Here is a 19,156-nt window from a genome sequence, read left to right on the forward strand (position 1 = left end):
ACAGTCAGCTTTCCTTTCTGGGGTAAGGGCAGAATTCAGCCTGACAGCTTGTCAGCAAACTTGAAAAATTCACTCCCAAAACTTGGATTCCAAACGAGCCCTTCTTTCATCTGCCAATTTCCCAACGTCAGGAATCGCCACGTTAAGTGAAAATCAAGTAGATGACAACTGGTGTGGCTGTGGGGAGGAAGCAATAAAGCATGGAGCACGCACAGCTGATTACAGGGAACAACTCTGAGAGAAACCAAAGCGGCCCCAGCACCTTGGGAGGGCTCCGGGAATTTCCAGCTCCTGTTTTCCAACCGAATAAAAACACCAGGAGTGAAGGCATAAGGAAAAAAGCTGTGTGTCTCCTGTTTGAGCATACTTAATCACGAATGGAGCACAATTAATACTCAAATAGTGGTGCAAGGAAGCATTTTAGAGGATTTTTTGTTGTTCACCCTGTGTATGATCCTTTGACCACCATATTAATAAAAAACCTTTGTGAAGCAACAAAATACAAAAAAAAAATTTAAAGTTTTGGGTTTTTTTAAAACCTGTAAGTCCATAAACACCAAAAGATGGTTAAAGAAAAAGAACATTAGCACCACGGAATGTTAACTCACAAAGATACCGAATGAGGCACTGGAAAATCAGGGAAAGGACGAGGTGGAAAACTTGGAGGTGGAAAACTTTGGGGTGGAGGAGCAGCGAACTCCCAGGATTTATCGTGCCAGAACTGCGGAATCATGAGACAGGCAGCCAAAAGAACCTGACATCTGGCACCAAAAGGGGGAGTGTGTGTCCAGGAAAGATTTGTGGGGAAGACTTACAGCCGATGCCAGCACGCACTCGATTGCAGCCCGGCAGCCTTGGGAGCGCCGCACTCATCCCGACGGAAAAAAGAATGGGAAAACTCCACGTTCCCAGCTTGGATCCTTAACTCCTATAATCATTTACTGTACTCAGCCATTAAATACTCCCCCAGGATAAAAGAGGTAAATATATTGCTTAAATATTCAGTGGCTGGCTGTAAAATTTCATTGCAGATTAAGTGATGAAGATGAAGAAATGCTGCTGAAAACAAACAATTTATCTTCACTCGGCGCAGCAGAGCGCTCCTGGAACCCTGCCAGAGGCTCTGTGGGTTGGAATTCAATAACTGCATTAAAAGAAAACTACACCCCTACTACACACCAGGCTGAACATCCCTGAGTAAACAGTTTGATGCAGCAGCGCTTAAATAATTCAGGAAGGAATTTGGGGTATCAAACATTTTTTCTGAAGTACTGTGTTTCTTAATGTATTTCAAATAAATGCTTGTTTTTAAAAGTTCGAGTAGAGCCCATTAGAGCAAGTGGGAAAACAGACAAATCCAAGAGAGAAAACCACCAAAGCACTGATTTCCAGGAGAGGAGCGAGGAAAGATTTGTCATCGGTGAGGAAGTCACCGCCAAGGGCACGGAGCTGATAATATACACGTGCATTTCCCCTGCTCATCTGCAACCTTGAGAGATTCCAACTGGCTCTCGTAAGTCTGGACAGCGTAATTTTCCCTCAGACACTCGTGCATCCGTGTATTTGTATAAAGCTGGAGCAAAGTAATAAATAAGCAGCCTCATTCAACACCAGAACTTCCATAAACTTTCTCCAATTAGGTTTCATTTCCAGATTTAACTTCAGGTGGGAGAGCTCTGCAAAGTACATCAGGAGGGCATTTCTCTCATTCCTAGAAAACAGCAATAATTTGAAATATTAAAAGCTCACTGGGTGTTTAATGGTCTTAACCATGAGGAAAGGGAGTGCAGATAACTGTGTGGGACTGGCAGAGAGCTCCAGCTGAAGCCCACCATCCTTCATCCATCAGAAGTGGCTTGGTTCTGAACTTGTGTGTGCACCCACGGGACCCCTGGCTGTCCCTATATGGAATTTGTGCTCAGTCATGAAGATGATTGTGTTGATCACGCTTTTAATTGCACCGCTCAGTCACCCAAGCATAGAACCACGGAATGGTTTGGGTTGGGAGGGACCTTAAATCCCATCCAGTGCCACCCCCTGCCGTGGGCAGGGACACCTTCCCCTATCCCAGGCTGCTCCAAGCCCCATCCATCCTGGTTTTGGACAATTCCAGGGATGGGGCATCCATCAGAAGGTGGCAGGGGGTGGAACTGGATGGTCTCTAAGGTCCCATCCAACTCAAACCATTTGGGGATCCTAAAAAGAAATTCTTTTTAAAAAATCATGCCTTTGTTCAGGTAACTTCCATCATTACATTTTTAGAAATAATACTCAGATATTACTTTCACAATTTGTACAAATGTACAAAGGGTAATAACTACCTCCAAAAAACCCATTTAACTGCTTTAATCCCTATTTGCTGCCGATATTGGATTTCCACTCCTTTGAAGAGCCCCTATCAATAGCACCCAGGCCAGACTGGTTTGAGCCCTCCTGGTAGGAGCAGGTAGTGAAGCAGCGCTGGCTGAGGAGCTGTGCTGGGCACAGGTCAGCTCCAGCTCCAGCTCCACGTCCCAGCCACGTCCCGGAGCCGCGTTCCCAGCACTCTTCCCGCTCTCCGGGGCCCTCTCCCGCATCCCCCCGATCGATCCCCTCACATCTCCGGGATGATCAATGTCCAGGCAGCCCCACAACCACCGGCTGCAGCCTTTAATTACAGCACTGCTGGCAGGAATCATTGACCAGCAGCGTTGGGGAGATTCCGCTGCCCCCCAAAGCAAAGTCGATGTGAGGCGGAGCAGCGGCTCCGGCTGGGAATTGTCCCAGGTCAGCGCCCGTGGCCAGCGCAGGGAACTCTGCTCTGCTCCCTCTCCCTGGCAGCTGCCGTGCTCCAAGCATGGGTTTGATTACTCTAATTAATATAACATTATCAACAGATCTTCATATTGATCCCTAACCCTCCTTTCTAATGGAAAATTCCGAGCTCGGAGGGACGGAGTCGAGGCGAGCGAGGTTAATGGTTTTAATCCTACCTCAGCCTTATGTTGGATTTCCTAAAAGTGCCATTGATTCCCTACAGCAGCAAACTGAATTTCTTGTAGTATTTAATATTTAGTATTTTATATTCCCATATTTTCCTTTGTTACAGTAATGTTCTCTACTTTGTTATCAGCTGAATCAAATAAAAAAATATCCTCAACACACATCCATTATTTTCACTGAGACTAACAAAAATATTAAGTTGAAATGAATAATGAAGCTGAGTTTTGTTTTTAAATTTAATTTACTTAATATAAACTAATAGAATCATTAAGGTTGGAAAAGACTTTCAAGGCCATCCAGTCCAACTTCCAAGAATTATTTATGCTGTCGCTAAAAGTTTCTTTCCATAACAGGTGACTAAAACATTTAAATATGAATAATTGCAAACAGAATATGCTGTCAAACAACATTTCACATCCACAAGAAAGAAAAATGAGATGCTACTCCTGAATTATAATATAAATGCCAAGTATTTTAAATTTGGGAATTTTTTTCCCTCGGTTTACAGTGCAACAGAGACGTTCCTTATTACCAGGCCCAATTCCACATGGATCAAACCATAAAGGACTTTCTAATCCCCCAGCTTTGTCCTTTAAAACTCATTTAGCCCTATCCCAGCCTGTGGCAGGAGTGGGCAGCACTAATGGGCCCCCGCTCCCCTCATTCATCCCCTATTCCCTCAGGTGTTCTCCCTGCTCGTGCCCAAATGGCACCAACCTGTTGTGCAGCACATCCCTGAAAAGCCCAGCCTGGATCATTCCCACGGGATTGGAGCCCTGCAACCACTCCAAGCTGTTCCTCTGTCTGCCTGGAAAAGCCCTGCCCTGCCAGCCAGGCCAAAGGGGAAGGCAAATAAAGCTGATTTTAAGGCAGAAAAAGTCAAAGTGGGGTCGTTTAAAGCGACGCCTCACATGCCAAATACATCAGGTGCTGCCTGCCAAAAATTCAGGAAATTGGGAAATAATAATAACAAAAAATAATAACTAAATAAATGAATAAAATAATAACAATAATAATAGCAATAATAATAATAATGTTATTAATAATGAGTATAGTAATAATAATAATAAATTGGGAAGTAATAATAAAATTGGGAAATACCAAGTGTTGCAATCTTCTAAGGGAATGAAACACACAGTTATTGGTAACAAAACCTGACACTTTTAATAAAAACTGTGCTATGCTGAATGTTTTACACAACTCTGGTTCTAGCCCCTTAATATTTTTTAAATATTTGGTGTTTCTGTGTGAACACCTTGGTTTTATATCCCCGTGCTCCCAGAGCGGGACTGCTCCGCTGTTCCTGCGGCAACAGCCAAAGCCCCGATCCCGAGGGATGGGATGGTTCTAAACCCTGCCCAGGACACACACAGGATGCTCCAAGAAATAAAATTAATGGAATTTGTCACCCTGGGAAGCAGCAGCACCCAGGGAGGGAAGGGCACATCCAAAATCAGCCCGAGGGCTGCTCCTGAGGAAACACCCGAGCTCGGGATCCAGCCCACACAACTCCAAACCTTTAACATTTTCTTCCTCCACCCTCCCAAGTTTAATAAACAACAAACCCATCGTTTTTTAACACTTTAACCAGTGAGAGCAGCGATTCATAACTCTGTCATAATTAAAATTTTATGGCAAATACACACAGCCATCAGTCATCCAGGCGGGAACGTCCGAAAAAAGTGGGATTTCAATTTATAAGCCCATGCAGGATTGTATGAGCTACACTGTATAAAAGCACATTTCTAGGGAGTTATTGAACTGGGGAAAGCAAAAGTTGGTTGAGTTTATTTTTTTAAAATCAAATACAGAGGAGGTTATGAATTTGTTGGCGCAGCGGCCCCGTACAGTGACTGATGGTTAAAAAGGGAAGGAAATATTATCCTGTGTCTTCTTCCAGAGCTGCACTAATGAAGTTTGGTGGTGTCCCTGGTGCTCCCCTATTGCCACAAACACAGATTTCCTGAAATTATTAAAAAATTCCAAAAAAAAGAGAGAAAAAAACCCCACATCAATGCTGGGGATAAGAGGGGTAAATCAGTGAAATTGGTAAGTTGTGGGATACGCACGTACAGAAATATTTTAACGTAAGATGATATGGATTCATGCAATTTCAATTAATTTTATCTCAGCAACAAAATGGAATTCTCCAAATGAATGAAAATAATGGAACTGGTGGTCTGGTATAGACACACATTCAGGGATTCCCAAAATTTGTAGACCCATCCTGGATCCAGACTGAAATGAAGTATTCTTTAAAACATGGATTGGGATGATATTACTTCTTTAATATACAGCTGGTTTTAAGACAGAGAATAAAGAAAGGTTTGCAGATCAGTCTCTTTTTTGCTGCTTTTTTGCTTAGAAATACAAGAAACCCAAAAACTTTCAGTAACTGGTTCTCAAACCCGTCCTTAAGAGGACTTTCCCCTAAATCCCAATAATAGGGATTTAGGAATAATCCTAAATATTCCAAATCACCTGGGAAATGCTGGCACACCCCAGCTATTAAAGCACTTGTGTTCTACAGTGCTTTGAGAGGGAATGGATGCTCCATGGATTTATAAGAAATATCTGGTTTTAAGACATAACTGACATCCCATTCCACCCTAAGGCCAGATGACAGGAATTCTCTGTAAGAATATTTAGGGATTACCAACACTCTCTGCTGCTATAGCACTATCAACATTTGAGATTTTTATCCACTTTTAAGACGAGAAAAATATCATGGGACGTGCAGGGGAACGTTGGATTAAGTTTTCCAGTGAAAATGGACTTGAACATCTTGGAGTTTTTTAGGTATTTTCCAACCTTCATGATCCCATGATATAATTTCTACTTGGAAAAAGAATCAAGTTTGTGTTTTCATACCAAAAAAAAACCATAACAACAACCACCACCCAAAAAGGAAAGAAAAAAAGCTAAACATGAGACTTGAAGCTTCCACAAGCTGTTATTACAGGTCTCCCCAGTCCATTAAAGGAAGTAATTGAATCAGTTTGCGTTTTCTCAGTAAAATCTCATTCAGAGAAATTTTATTGCCAGCCATCTAAATAGTAAATACTTATTATCCTCTCCAAATGAGGTTTTGCTTGCCAAGGGCAAAGCCATGGCTGTGATTGTGGTGCTCTGTCAGAGGCAGCAGAAGTTAAAAAGGTTATAAAGACACCATTAATGTCACAGGAGGGCTCGGGAGTGCTCCGTAATTGGCGCCTTTATTCCGAGGCTCAGGCCCTGCTAATAGGATGCTTTAGGGTTTCTTTGGTGGCAGCCCCACATAATCACCTGCACCAGATGAATGTGGACATTTATCTGCTGGGGAGCACGGCCTGGTTTATCAGGAGGCAAAGCCTTGGAATAAAATGTCAATAATCAACAAGGCCCAGAGGCACAGCCAAGCAGGGCCAACGGGGGACAGCCAGGCTGAGAAAAGGCACAAAAATCTTGGGAACAAGCTTGGAAAAGAAGCTTTTAAATATCAGTCCGCACTGTAGGGAAACCTGGGAATGGCACAGGCCAAAAGGTAATACTGAGATTGAGTAAAATGAATGTATTTCTCACTAGACTGGCACAGCCCTGGAGGAGGCCAAGGAGCGGCCTGCTCCATGGAAGGGGACCCTGCCCATGGCAGGGGTGGCACCGGATGGGATTTAAGGTCTCTTCCCACCCAAACCAGTTTGGAATTCCATGTGCTCTTCCATAACTTATTTCCTTTCCCCCCTCAGCTTTACCCACCCTTCAGACCTGAAAATCCAGCCACAACTCCAGCGCTGCTGCAGGTTCAGAACATGCAGGAGGCAAACGCAGAGCTGCAGAGAGTGAGAATCCCAGGATGGTTTGGGTTGGAAAGGACCTTAAAGCCCATCCATTCCCATCCCCTTCCAGGGACAGGGACACCTCCCACTGTCCCAGGCTGCTCCAAGCCCTGTCCAATGGAATCACAATTTCCTCTCACTCAAAGAGGCTCCTCGCTATAAAACCATTCACATTTCCCAGCGAAAACTCTCCAAGGGCTTAAGATCAGCAGCACAAAATGCTCAAAACCTTTAAGAAACTTCTGTGATTAAATAGTTTTAGTGGTTATTTTAAGAACATAAGGGGATACACGATGGCTTAAACAAAGCAGCTCAGAAATCTTCAATAATAAATCACAGTGCAGCCACAGAGAAGAGAAACAGAACTGGAATTAAAGGGAGGATCTGCTATAAAGGCACCTAATTTGATTTTTCACATAAGCTGTGTTTTGAAACACTTCTTTTTTCCTTGCTGGGGTGATCAATATGAGAGATTGGCAAAGGACACGAGTTTCCATTACTGTTGCCTTTACTAACGACGCTGTTCTGCCTTTCCAGTGGATTCTTTAATGGGCTTGTGGCAACAGGGCTCAAAGCATTTAATGCAGATTTAATTCAGAGTGAACTCACCTCGCTTCACATTTGGAGGAGTGGTAAAACTTACTATTACAGAAGTTTGACATCTGCTTTTCAAGAGTGTCATTTCAGCACAAAACATTCTATAAAATCCTTTCCAAGTCACCAAACACTCCCAAAAAAATACTTTAGAAAATAGCAGGTATTAAATATTTGTAGAGTAAAAGTATGTAACCAACAAAAAAAAAAAATGAAGAAAATTTTCTTATCAGTCTCTTCGGTATGAGGAGAAATGTTTCACTTATAAAAATAAGCTGGGGATCTTGTTCCTACCAACCTCTATGACCCCCCACATTTGCAAAAGCCTGAGAACTCCCCTTAAACCACCCAAAAATCCCCGTTAATGACAGGCAGCAGCCTTATAAAAAACCCACCACGACTGCAAAGGTCCTTGCCAAGCACCCTCTGCTCCACACTAAGATTTATTTGACCGACACCTCATAATCATCTCTAAATCTAATGGGACACGAATGCATTTCATCACAGATGAAAATCTTCAGCGAGCGCTCAAATGAAAATCAAGGAATTATTACAATCCCGTGGTTTGGCTTGCAGCAGGCATTAATCAGAAATCATAATAAATCCACACAGCACATTCAGCCAGCACATTAGTCAGGCGCTTTTGCATGATAACGACGTTGACTAATGGGCTCCGAGTTGGAAGGGTCAATCATAAACTCATCAAATGCTTCATTTAATTTCTTAATTTGGACAAACACGATTTGTTTATGGGAAAGATATCAGGTGTTCTTGAATGAATAATGGCTGTGAAACCAAAGTCCATTAATCAGCGCTTGATTACAAATGACTCTGAGATTGTTTGTTCTAATTTCATTCATTTGGGGCAACAAAGAGAACACGAGCGAGCGAAAGCACTTGGCCAAACTGGCACACTTAGTTCTCCATGTTTAATAAAGTTGTGATAAATGGGCTTTCAATAACTAAAACACGGGGGTTATTACCCATATTAAATAGTGCCCCTGAAAAAAATTAATATATAGGAGTTCCAAGGAGATGGTGCAGGCACAGAACGAGGTGCTGGGTGACTGCTGAACTCCTGTGCTGCCATTCCAGGTCTTCCTGAAAGAAGGAATGGGAAAAGCACAAAACCAGCAGGGCTTTGTTTCTACTTCCTGTAAATATTTTAAGAAAATGATGAAATCATTTGGGTTGGAAGGGACTCTAAAGCTCAGCCAGTGCCACCTCCTGCCATGGCAGGGACACCTCCCACTGTCCCAGGCTGCTCCAAGCCCTGGTGTCCCCTTGGACACTTCCAGGGATCCAGGGGCAGCCACAGCTCCTCTGGGCAGCCTGGGTCTCTCCACCCTCACTGGGAATTGTAATTAATTTAATTTAATCTAATCTAATCTAATCACAGGTTCCTTTCAGCAAGATGATTCCAGCACACTTCCCATGTGGAAATTCGAGAATTCCCAAACACCAGCACACCAACATGAGCCCAGCAGCCAGAGCAGATGGGGCAATTTAAAATCTTTTTTCTGGGCATTCAGGCTATAAAATCCACTACTGGAATTGATATCCATGGATAAAAACACTCTCCACTTTCACTTGTAGAAAATCTAAACCTCCGAAGATGTACAAGGGAAACTGCCAGAAAAAAGCTCCTGGACACCCATTCCTGGGAATTCCTGGGAATTCTTGGATGACCAGAGCCCACAGAGGGCAGCTGGACAGAGAGGAGGCTGTGACAGATCATGTAAAACATGAGAACTAAATATATCCCCATCAATATTAAGAAATAACATTTCCCAAAAGACTTGCTAAAAACAAACGAGCCCCACGACCACATATGGTTTGCACAGCCAAACCAGTGGATAATTAAATTACAGCAAAGTTGCTAAATATGAATTGATATAAAACTTCAGCTAACTGAAAAATTGTCTTTGACTGCAGATCAATAGCAGGCCTGCAAGATTCATCTGCACATAATTAGCACAGAGATTTGCATCAAAATCCTGGATCCCATATGCTGCAATATTACTGAAACTCATTAGGCACCATGTAAGCCTGAGATACTTTTGGTGCCACAGAAAAAAAAAAGACCTTGGATAAAAATCTATCAGAAAAACCAGAAATTTTAAAAGCTTTAGAATGATTTCTGAAGGTGATAAATGTTCATTAATTAATAAAGTTCCTCTAAATTCTACTTACAGGCTCTGGTTTATATTATGGCATCCCTGCAACTCCTCATTGGCTTCTTACTCTAAAAACAAATTGATATTCTACAAAAATGGTTCAAAGCAATTTTTTTTTAGTCTCTTGTAAGAACCTAAAAGAGGTCCCTGAAGTGTAACAGATTTTAGACACCAACAGAATGATACTGTACATTGCAAAAGTGAATTATTTCATTTCAAACACATCAATTCTCTACCTACATTCAATTAAAATGTTGTAACTTTTTAGCAATCATGCAAATTAATTTAAATTATTTAATTAATTACTATTATCCAAGTGTTTGCCACAAACCAGACACACTTCAGAAATTGCATATTTTGTAAAGATAACACCGTTAATATGTTAAAAAAATCAATTAATTGGAGTAATGACTCTTTTTTCTACAGTTTTCACTTTTTGAGCAGAAATTCTTTTTTTTTTTTTTGGAACTCTATGAGATGATGAAGCTTTGCCAAGAGCTCAGGGGCAAGGAATGGCTGAAGAAATGTGTCTCTGTCCAGCTTGGCTATGAAGCTCATTGGTGTGGAGCACCCAGGTGAGCTCAAATACTTCCTGAATTTTCTGAAATTCAGTCTTAAAACACCTGAAATTCCCATCAAATACATAATATAAAAACAGCTACTTCTCCTAATGCAAACCTTCTTGAATTTCAAATTAATTGTTTAATTCCTCTATCGCTCAGAGCTTTTCCAAGTGCTCTTTCTCCTGATGACGTCACTGAGATGGGTTTTGACACCAAAATCTGCTGAGCAGGAATCAGCAGTTGACCTAAAAACTGGGTTCATTACTTCCATAATTAGATGGATTTCTTAAATTAGCTGGTGTTCAGGAACAGGATAAACCTCCCTATGGAGCCAGGAGAGGAGAAGCTCCAGGGAGAGCTCAGAGCCCTTGCAGGGCCTGAAGGGGCTCCAGGAGAGCTGCAGAGGGACTGGGGACAAGGGATGGAGGGACAGGACCCAGGGAATGGCTCCCAGGGCTGGATGGGATTTGGGGCAGGAATTGTTCCCTGGGAGGGTGGGAAGGGGCTGGGATGGAATTCCCAGAGCAGCTGGGGCTGCTCCTGGCAGTGCCCAAGGCCAGGTTGGACACTGGGGCTGGAGCAGCCTGGGACAGTGGGAGGTGTCCCCATGGCAGGGTGGGAATGGGACGGGATTTAAGGTTCCTTACACCCCAAACCAGTCTGGAATTCCGGATTCTCAGGTGCCCTAGAGCAGGACATAAAGAGAAGGTGTTTGAGCAATCACTGTGGAGGCTCCAGTGTAATTCCAGTTTATTTTCCTTTGACATGGGGAGCAGAACAAACTTCCCAGACTGGTGAGGACTCACTAGGGATGAAAATTCCTCTCCTTGCTGGGGGTTCAGGAAATGCTGCACAAAACACCCTCAAAACCCTTCGTAGCACCTCCCTCCACATTTGTCAGAAAGAGAAAACAAGATTCAAGGATGACACCTTTGCTCTCCAAATAGAGATTTTTACATAAACACGAGTAAAATTCAATTATCTAAAGTGTCAATAGCCACTATTCAAAACAAATATTTGAAATTGATAAAAATTTTAGAATTTTTAATTGATAAATTGATAATTTATAAAATTTAGAATTTTATATTAAATCAAACCTACACAGCAACTTAACTCATCCTTTTTTCAATATTGAGAACTTTTAAGCCTACTAAAAGTTCAAATCCTTGCAATTTCTGGGGCAAGAATTATTTTTAAAGCCTGCTTTAAATTTTCACAGAACAAGTAAAATATTTCAAGTATTATTTCATCCTTTGTGCATATATAACAGCACATGTTATCCACCCTTCTGAAATTCATTGCATAATTAGAAATTCAAATTAAAGCCAGCGAGTTCTCAGTGGAAAGAGCACAAATAAGAAAACTGAAAGAAAACCACCATCAAAACGAGAAATCCATAAACATTTGATAAATTTGGCAGTTGAAAAGAAGCCCCAATAAAAGGAAATTTTTCATACTTGTTGCCACCTGCCTGCCCGACTGCTTTGCATAGCTAGAAAAGAGCAAAATAGAGGCCAACCTATTTAACTAAACAGTTTTTATTAAAGAAAAAGAAAAGCAAGAAACTATAAAGTAGCAAGTGATCCTATTAGTTCCACCAGACTAAAATCATACAGTCTACGTATGTGGTCCTTTCAGCCACATCTGTTATGAGCCATTTTGATACCCAAAAGCAGAGAATATTTGCCTATATTTATCAGGCACTGAGTGCAAATCAGGCTTTTTCTCCTCAATAACTTCTGGTAGAATGGGTAGATTTAAAAAAAAAAAGCAATCAGAATGATAAAACATTTGTATTTACCCCAGTTAAGGCCGAAGTACTCATTGCATTCCATGGTTTTCTCTTTGAGGAATACGTAAAATGCAATAAAGATGCAGGGTGCAAAATTAAAGGCAGCGATCTGATAGCATAATTCAAAGATAATGAGTCAAATATCCAATATCCAGAATTGGATCTGATAAATGGTGAATGTTTGGGATTTGTATTCCCCCATTTTCATCACCTCACATTCAGTGCCTCGGTCCCGAAGTTTCCTTTAAATAAACTCCGGCGAATTCTTTGCACGGAACGCCCTATTCTTGACTGCTCTTTCAGCCAGAGATTGAAATGCAGATCCCAAAAATAGATCAGTCACTTATTTCAACTCTAGACCTTTGAAAATCCAGATCAATTGCCTTTTGTCATCGTCTTTATATGGAGAGTAAGTAATTTCTGCTTAGCACCATGGAAAAGCTCCCGGAGCCCTTTGGAAGAGGCAGCAGTATCGATAGTTTGAAACATCCGTGTGCTATTTCATAGGAATTTATTGACATTTTGGGAATATTCATCCATATTTTAACCTTTCTGAGAAAGCACAGGTGCCAGATAATTTACAGCACATATTAAGCAGCTTTTGGGTTCTGAGGTTTGCCCTAAGCTTGGGATTTAAGGTTTGGAACGGCGCAAACTTCTCCCTAAAATCAACGCCGGGAGCCACATTCAACACAAACCCCCAGCTCGGGGTCTTCTCCGTCCCTGGGTAATGAAGTCTGGGAAAGGAATCACAGACACCCAAGTGGTTTGGCAACTGTAAGTGACAGAAGCTGAGCTAAATCCTCTGTTTACACTGGGGATTATCCGGGTGGATTGTGCGGCGCTCCCGGAGCCGGCGCTGGTCAGGGGACGCTGCTCCCCGTCCGCCCGTGGGGCAGCGGCACAAAGCCCCGGCCTGGTAGGAAGTGACCCAGAAGGAGATGCCGAGCAAGGATTTACACAAAGCCAGTCTGCCTCAGAAAAACTCCATATGACCATTAACTGGCCGGCAGGGCCTGCCAGGAGGCCTAATTACAGCCCTACAGAGCCCGCTAACAAAAGCTGGAGAGCTTTAGCCCAGGGATGATCTGCTTTATACTGACTTGAGAGAGTCCATATAGAGCGACGAAAAGAAAGAGGTTTAGCTTGGAAATTCTCCCAAGAGACAAAGCATTGTCGCTCAGTCTGGAAGGCCCACATGGAACATACTTCAGATGGGCTTAAACATCCCACCCTCTCCAAATTAACATTCAACTATTGCCTGCTTAACATCTGCTCGGGCACAGCGACTTGTGGGAGGTTGTCAGAGGAGCCTAAAAAGGCTCCCTGGCACCTCAATATTAAGAAATCTAATTCAATAAATCGTTCAAATATGAATTTATTGCTGGGACCAACAACTTCAGAGGAATCAAGGGTTTTATAAATCAAAACTCGGTTGTCTCGAGAATTAAAGTGTTTTGGTACCTCCCAATATTGCCCTGCTTAATGAGAACAAAATACTGACATTAAAAAGAAAAAATATTTAATGAAGTCAGTATGAATGCAGGACTTGGAAAAAAAACCTTCTCAGCACTGTATTACCTACATATAAAAATGGCCATCTTACCCACCTCCCACACAGACACAGGTGAGTATTTTTTATTTTACCTGCTCTCATAATGAGAGACCAGAGTCACAATTCCCATCTCCAAATACACCAGGAAAAAAAGAATCCTCAGTAATAAGAGCCTATTTTACTACTTGCTGATTTCTGCCTTTCAGAGAAAGCAGTCGCTATTTCCTAAAATAATATCTAGGTTAAATCCTAAAAGCAGATTTTCTCAAGATCCTAAATACCTCCACAAGGGAAATTCAGACACAGTAATAAAGACAAGGAATTCAAGAGAAGCTGTGGCTGCCCCTGGATCCCTGGAAGTGCCCAAGGCCTGGAAGGGTTTGGGACAGTGGGAGGTGTCCCTGCCATGGCAGGGGGGCACTGGGTGGGCTTTGAGGTCCCTTCCAGCCCAAACCATTCCAGGATTCCATGATGTCAGCAGGGATGAAGCAGGAAGGGACTGTCCCCAATGTCCTTGCTGGTGGTTTGGAGCCCTTGGTTTGTTGTCCAAACCACGGAGGAGCAGCGTGTCTTTACCAGCAGATCCATGGATAATCCACTGGGAATATAGCACAGCTTCTCATTCCCCTCAGTGGGACTGGAGCAATCCCTATAAAGAGCACAGATATTCCAGGAGTTCGTTCCCAAGTTTGGGATGGAGCCTGTACAGAGCCCTGAGCACACCAAGGACAGCTCCACTCACCATTACTGAGTACAGAGTTAATTTCAATTATTCAATTAGAACATCACCACAACAGCAATGAACCTGCTGATCCTCAACAAGCTGCTGGGTCATTTATTTATATATAAATTTATGCTCAGCATAAATTCAAGTTTGAAGACTAAAAGGTGCTGATTTTACAAGGAGTAAACACAAAAATATATTGAAACAACATTTATCAACATTCCCAACCTCTTCTCACAGCAATTAAATAAAAATTAAAAGCAATTGACTGAATACAGGACTTGGGGAAGAAGATGGGGGATGATCTCATAAATGCCTGGGATGACCAAGACTTAAATAAAGCCAGGAAAGAACTTAATTCTGTATTTAGGATTGTAAGAGACACAAAGATATTAAATCTCTTCTGTTCCTTATGAACAACTTGCAGCTTCAATCTAAAATCCAGCCCTCAACGGTGGATATTTAAATTTAATAATGTCACAGACCTTTGATAAGCTTTGGAAAATTTTGGAGCCCAGGTCACGATGATATACAACCCCCAGTTATCTTTTGTACATCTCCCAGGTGTGAAATTAAAAAATGAGATGTGATCGATGGCAGCAGAATACACAAATTGTGCTTTTGAGGTCAGGGCTGTCACATCCATTTCATAATTACATGCTTCAAAGATTTATTAAAAGTTCTGGAGAACAAGGAATGTATTGGAAGAGAGACAATGCAAAAGGCTGGATGGATTTTGGGAAAAAAAAATAAAAAAATACATCAGCAATGTGAGGAGCTTCATCACAACAGAGAGCTTCCAGAGGGGGGAAAAAATAAAATATATATATATATATGTACTGATTTAGAACAATGGTAAAAAATAAAGGAAATTGAAAAAAAAAATAAACAAAACCAAATATTTGAGAGCACAGAATGAAGTCTCAGTAGCAGCAGGAGCCAGAGGATAAACATGAGGTCCTAGTGTAAAAAATGGCTTGTTTTTATTTCCTTAAAGGGCTTTACTAAGTGCCAAGGATGATGCAAACCAATTTAATCTTCACCTGAAATTTAAGTGAGCTACGGAGAACGGGATCGGCATCCACCAAACACAAAGGGATAAAATCCCACCTGACAGCACAAAAATGAAGCCAATTTTTGAGGATTCTCATTTACTCACCAGCTGCCTCCAGCACCAGCTGCAGCCTGGCTTTGGCCTGTTCAGCAGGAGTCTGCAAGAGAGGATGGATCAGCTCACACCTGCTTGGACATTGCCCACTCCAGCTCCAACATTCCCACCCTCCGAGAGCTCCCGACTCCGCCAGCGACTCCGTACCCACCAGCCAGAGGGACTCCCACACTGGAATCATATCCAGGGAGGAATTGTCAAAGCAATCACCAGGACTGACCCCAAACGCCGTCCCCACGAGGTGACCGAGCCACACCCAGCTCCTTTCCGACCCCAAACCCCGCCCGGCTCCTGGGTGACCCCGTTCCACACGAAACGCTCCAAAACCGGGTTTAACGTGATTAATACGGTGAGTTTTTCCCACTTTTCCCTCTCCTGAAGGTATTGCTGCACATCTGCTGGCTTGAGGAGCACGGTGCTGGCTGTGGCCCCGCTATGCTAATGAGGCCCAGTGATGCTGCACTGTGTCCAATGTGTTTGCCATCCCTCTAAACGTGGAGCCACTCCAACACCGCCGCAGTTGAATTGATACACAAACCCCATTTGTCACGGAGTTCAGAAGTTGATTATTTCTGGAAGCGTCGGAGAAGTTTGGGAGGTTTCCGCTCTGCGCTACAAACAGAACCCGAAGGGAATTTTTGGTGGAGTTTTGAAGCTTAGGGAACTCTTCTCAAGATCCTAAATACCTGCAACGGGGAATTTTAAACAGGAAAATAAAGACAAGGGAAGCTGTGGCTGGCCCTGGACCCCTGGAAGTGTCCAAGGCCAGGCTGGACACCGGGGCTTGGAGCAGCCTGGGATATTGGAAGGTGTCCCTGCCCACAGCTGGGGATGGGATTTAAGATCCCTTCCAACCCAAACCATTCCAGGATTCCATGGTTTTAATTAGGCAGAGCTCTTTGCTGTCAATGTCCCAACTGGTGATGCTCTGCATCTGAGGAGAGGCTGACAATGACACAACAATTCCATTTCTACACACTGCTCCTTCCAATAGGAGAGATGCTGCATTAAAATGCGATTTAAATGAAGATCCAGATTTTGCTTGTATAGAGATCTGTTATTTTGAGTTCAGATTTTTGCTGTTTCCATAAACCCAGAATTACTGGGCAGAATTTATTATTATAGCTGCAGTATGGATCCTGCCATCAGACCTGACCACTAATCCCGGTGGCAGCAAGAAATATATTGAAATTTATCATAAATTATCTTCCCATTTCTTCTTCTTGCCATGAACTAATCATTGCAATCTGTTCTGGCATCTTAAGTATGTCACAGGAGAAAAGGAAAGAGAGGAAGGGAAAGATCTGCTTTTTATCCAGAGCCAACTTGCCCAGTTCAGTTTCACAGAAGCTTTACTTGGGTTTGGTTTTCTCCATTGCATGACAACCGTAAATTTTAAAAAAAACACTCCACCAGGATTAGTTGAATTTGGCAAAATTTTGCAGGACAAGCAGAGAAGGAAAAGTGTTTGGTGTCAAACACCACCTGTGCTCACGTGTGCATGTGAGCAGCCCAAGCCTTTGTGCACCTCATGCATCAGGTGGGCTCTGGCATCTCAAAATACGATTTCCTGTTCCTGCAGCAATTATCCAGAACAGATAATTAACCAAAAACACCCTGGATCCCTTCTTGCTGGCCACACAACCACCACTGGTGCTGCTCAGCACCCCTAGGGTGGAGAAGGACGTTCCACTGGCAGTTTAAGGATATTTGTGTCAGCACCACCACACCCACAAGAATTCCATGGAAGATCTAATGCCAAGCAGGATCCAGAGGAGAAGGGAAGCAACAGCAGCTGTACAAATGTCACTCCAGCACTAAACACAACTCCACAACCGATCCCGCTGCTCTGAGGAGCTCCAAACACCTTTTCCCACTCCTCTCCATGGAGTTGTGTCTTGGTGTAAGGGAGGGAAGACCCAAATTCCTCTTTGAGTCAGCAATATCCCACTGGGAGCAGCCCAGGCTGTTGCTCTGGAGGCAGCTTCCCCTTTGCCCTCGCCCCAGGTGTTCCACAGGCGTCTTCTCCCCGCCGGAGAACTCGGCACAGCCACCTCGGCATCAATCAATAAGCCCTAACCAAGGAGTGAAAGAATGATTCTGAAATAAAGGTGACTGGCTTGGCCCCAGAAAACATCTCTCCAACTGGTAGATGAGGCCAGCACTCGGAGAAAAAAAAAAAGACAGAGAGGATTTCAGCTGAAAACCACAATTAGAGCCTGAAACAAGCTGGGAGCGATGTGTGAGAACAAGCAGCTACCCGAGGTCAGTATTGATTTAGGGGACCATTAAGTGGAAAAATTCAGCAAGACCCTCAGGAAACTTCAAAATGGTAAAATGACTGGTGGAGGAAACATTACCAAGAGTGATGTCGAGCAAAATAAACCCTTGTACTTTCCTTATGGTCTTAAGCGTAACACGGAAGGAAAAGAATTCAAAGAGAGAAGAAGAAAAAATAGAAGTATTTCTAGTGCCAGCCGCTGAAGGAGCCCACTAACTGTAAAAGCAGGAGAGGAATTCCCTAAAATTCCTTAACAAGCACACTGTGAAATGACCTGAGGTCATCCCCAGCAATGAATTTTGCATGTGTCCAAAAGTGTCTGGTGAGACACTGGAATCTCAGTTCAGAAAAGGATGGTATTCCCTAGGACACCAGAAATACCCCTGTGATTAATAACAGCTTTTAATATTTAAGTAAAACTTGGATTAGACCATTCAATTTTTAATGGCAGCTGATTTATGAAGATGCAGCACATCCTTAACTTGTATTTCTTTGAGGTTCATCCACTGCATTCCAACACTACTCCTTTCATAAACAGTTATTTTAATAAAAATATACTTAACCAGTCTCACAACTTGAAATTTGGTGGGTTTTGTGTAAAAATCCTCACACAACTTGCTCGTCACTCACAGCTGCAGGAAACCAGTGCTGAGTGTGATGGGCAGCTCCAGAAATTCCAGGAGAGCCATGGTTGGCTTCCCAAATATTCCATTCCAGGGGAGAGTCAGCTTCTCAATTAATTAATAGATTAGAACACTTTAATTCAGCTTTAGAATGTATTTTTTAAATTATTCCTGCTATTTGGGATGCATGGCAAACGTTCTTGGCAGAGGAAACAATACTGAAGTGAGAACTTGAGAACATGGAGGAAAAAAATTTGAGGAAGGTGAAGTTTATAAAGAGAGTCCAAGTTTCTGCTGGAGCCAGGCACTGGGAATATTGTGGAGCAGAGCATGTGGCTCTTGGCAGCACTGGAAAACTTTTATCCCAGGATTCCAGCAGCTCATGACGCTGCAGCATTTTTGAGTGGCAATGTTGCCTTCTTGAATTTTTATCTTTATGGAATTTGATGTGGAAAATGGCTGATATGAGCAAAAACTGGACAGGTTCCACTGCTCCTGCTCATCCCTGACACTGCTGGGGTAAAATTCACCTACAGGACTTTTTTGCCTTAAAACATCAGGATAAAAGCCCAGCAAACTCCTGGTGAAGATGATCAATTTTGGGGGGGTTTTAATACAAATCTTTGTGTTTGAAAAAGACAAACCAGGAAAACCTGCTACCTGAAACTATAATTCCGTGTTCAATTTCCAGGTGAAAATTGGAAATGGAAAGTAAGATCCACTGTGGATCTTCCCATGTCATTTCCCAGGGTTCAAATTCCTCTGGATTCAAGTGTAGATGGTAAAATCCCAGTTTAAAAAAAATTCCCAGAAAGCAAAATCCAAACAATACTCAAGGAGTCAGCAAATAAACACTAATTAATTCCACATCAGAGCACAAAT

General features: G+C 42.6%; 1 protein-coding gene across 1 annotated transcript in view; it reads right to left on the reverse strand.

Annotated features, from left to right (window-relative positions):
• Window positions 1-19,156, reverse strand: part of RSRC1 (arginine and serine rich coiled-coil 1) — a 97,343-nt gene that overhangs the window by 23,535 nt on the left and 54,652 nt on the right. Inside the window, exon 7 of the mRNA XM_088061318.1 lies at window positions 15,362-15,413. Within this exon, the coding sequence (XP_087917444.1) occupies window positions 15,362-15,413 (52 nt within the window). The remainder of the gene's footprint in view (window positions 1-15,361; window positions 15,414-19,156) is intronic.

Source organism: Pseudopodoces humilis, chromosome 11 (assembly GCF_049639895.1).
Source record: "Pseudopodoces humilis isolate 2021_Gansu_Grassland_sample_001 chromosome 11, ASM4963989v1, whole genome shotgun sequence".
Classification (NCBI taxonomy): Eukaryota; Metazoa; Chordata; class Aves; order Passeriformes; family Paridae; genus Pseudopodoces; species Pseudopodoces humilis.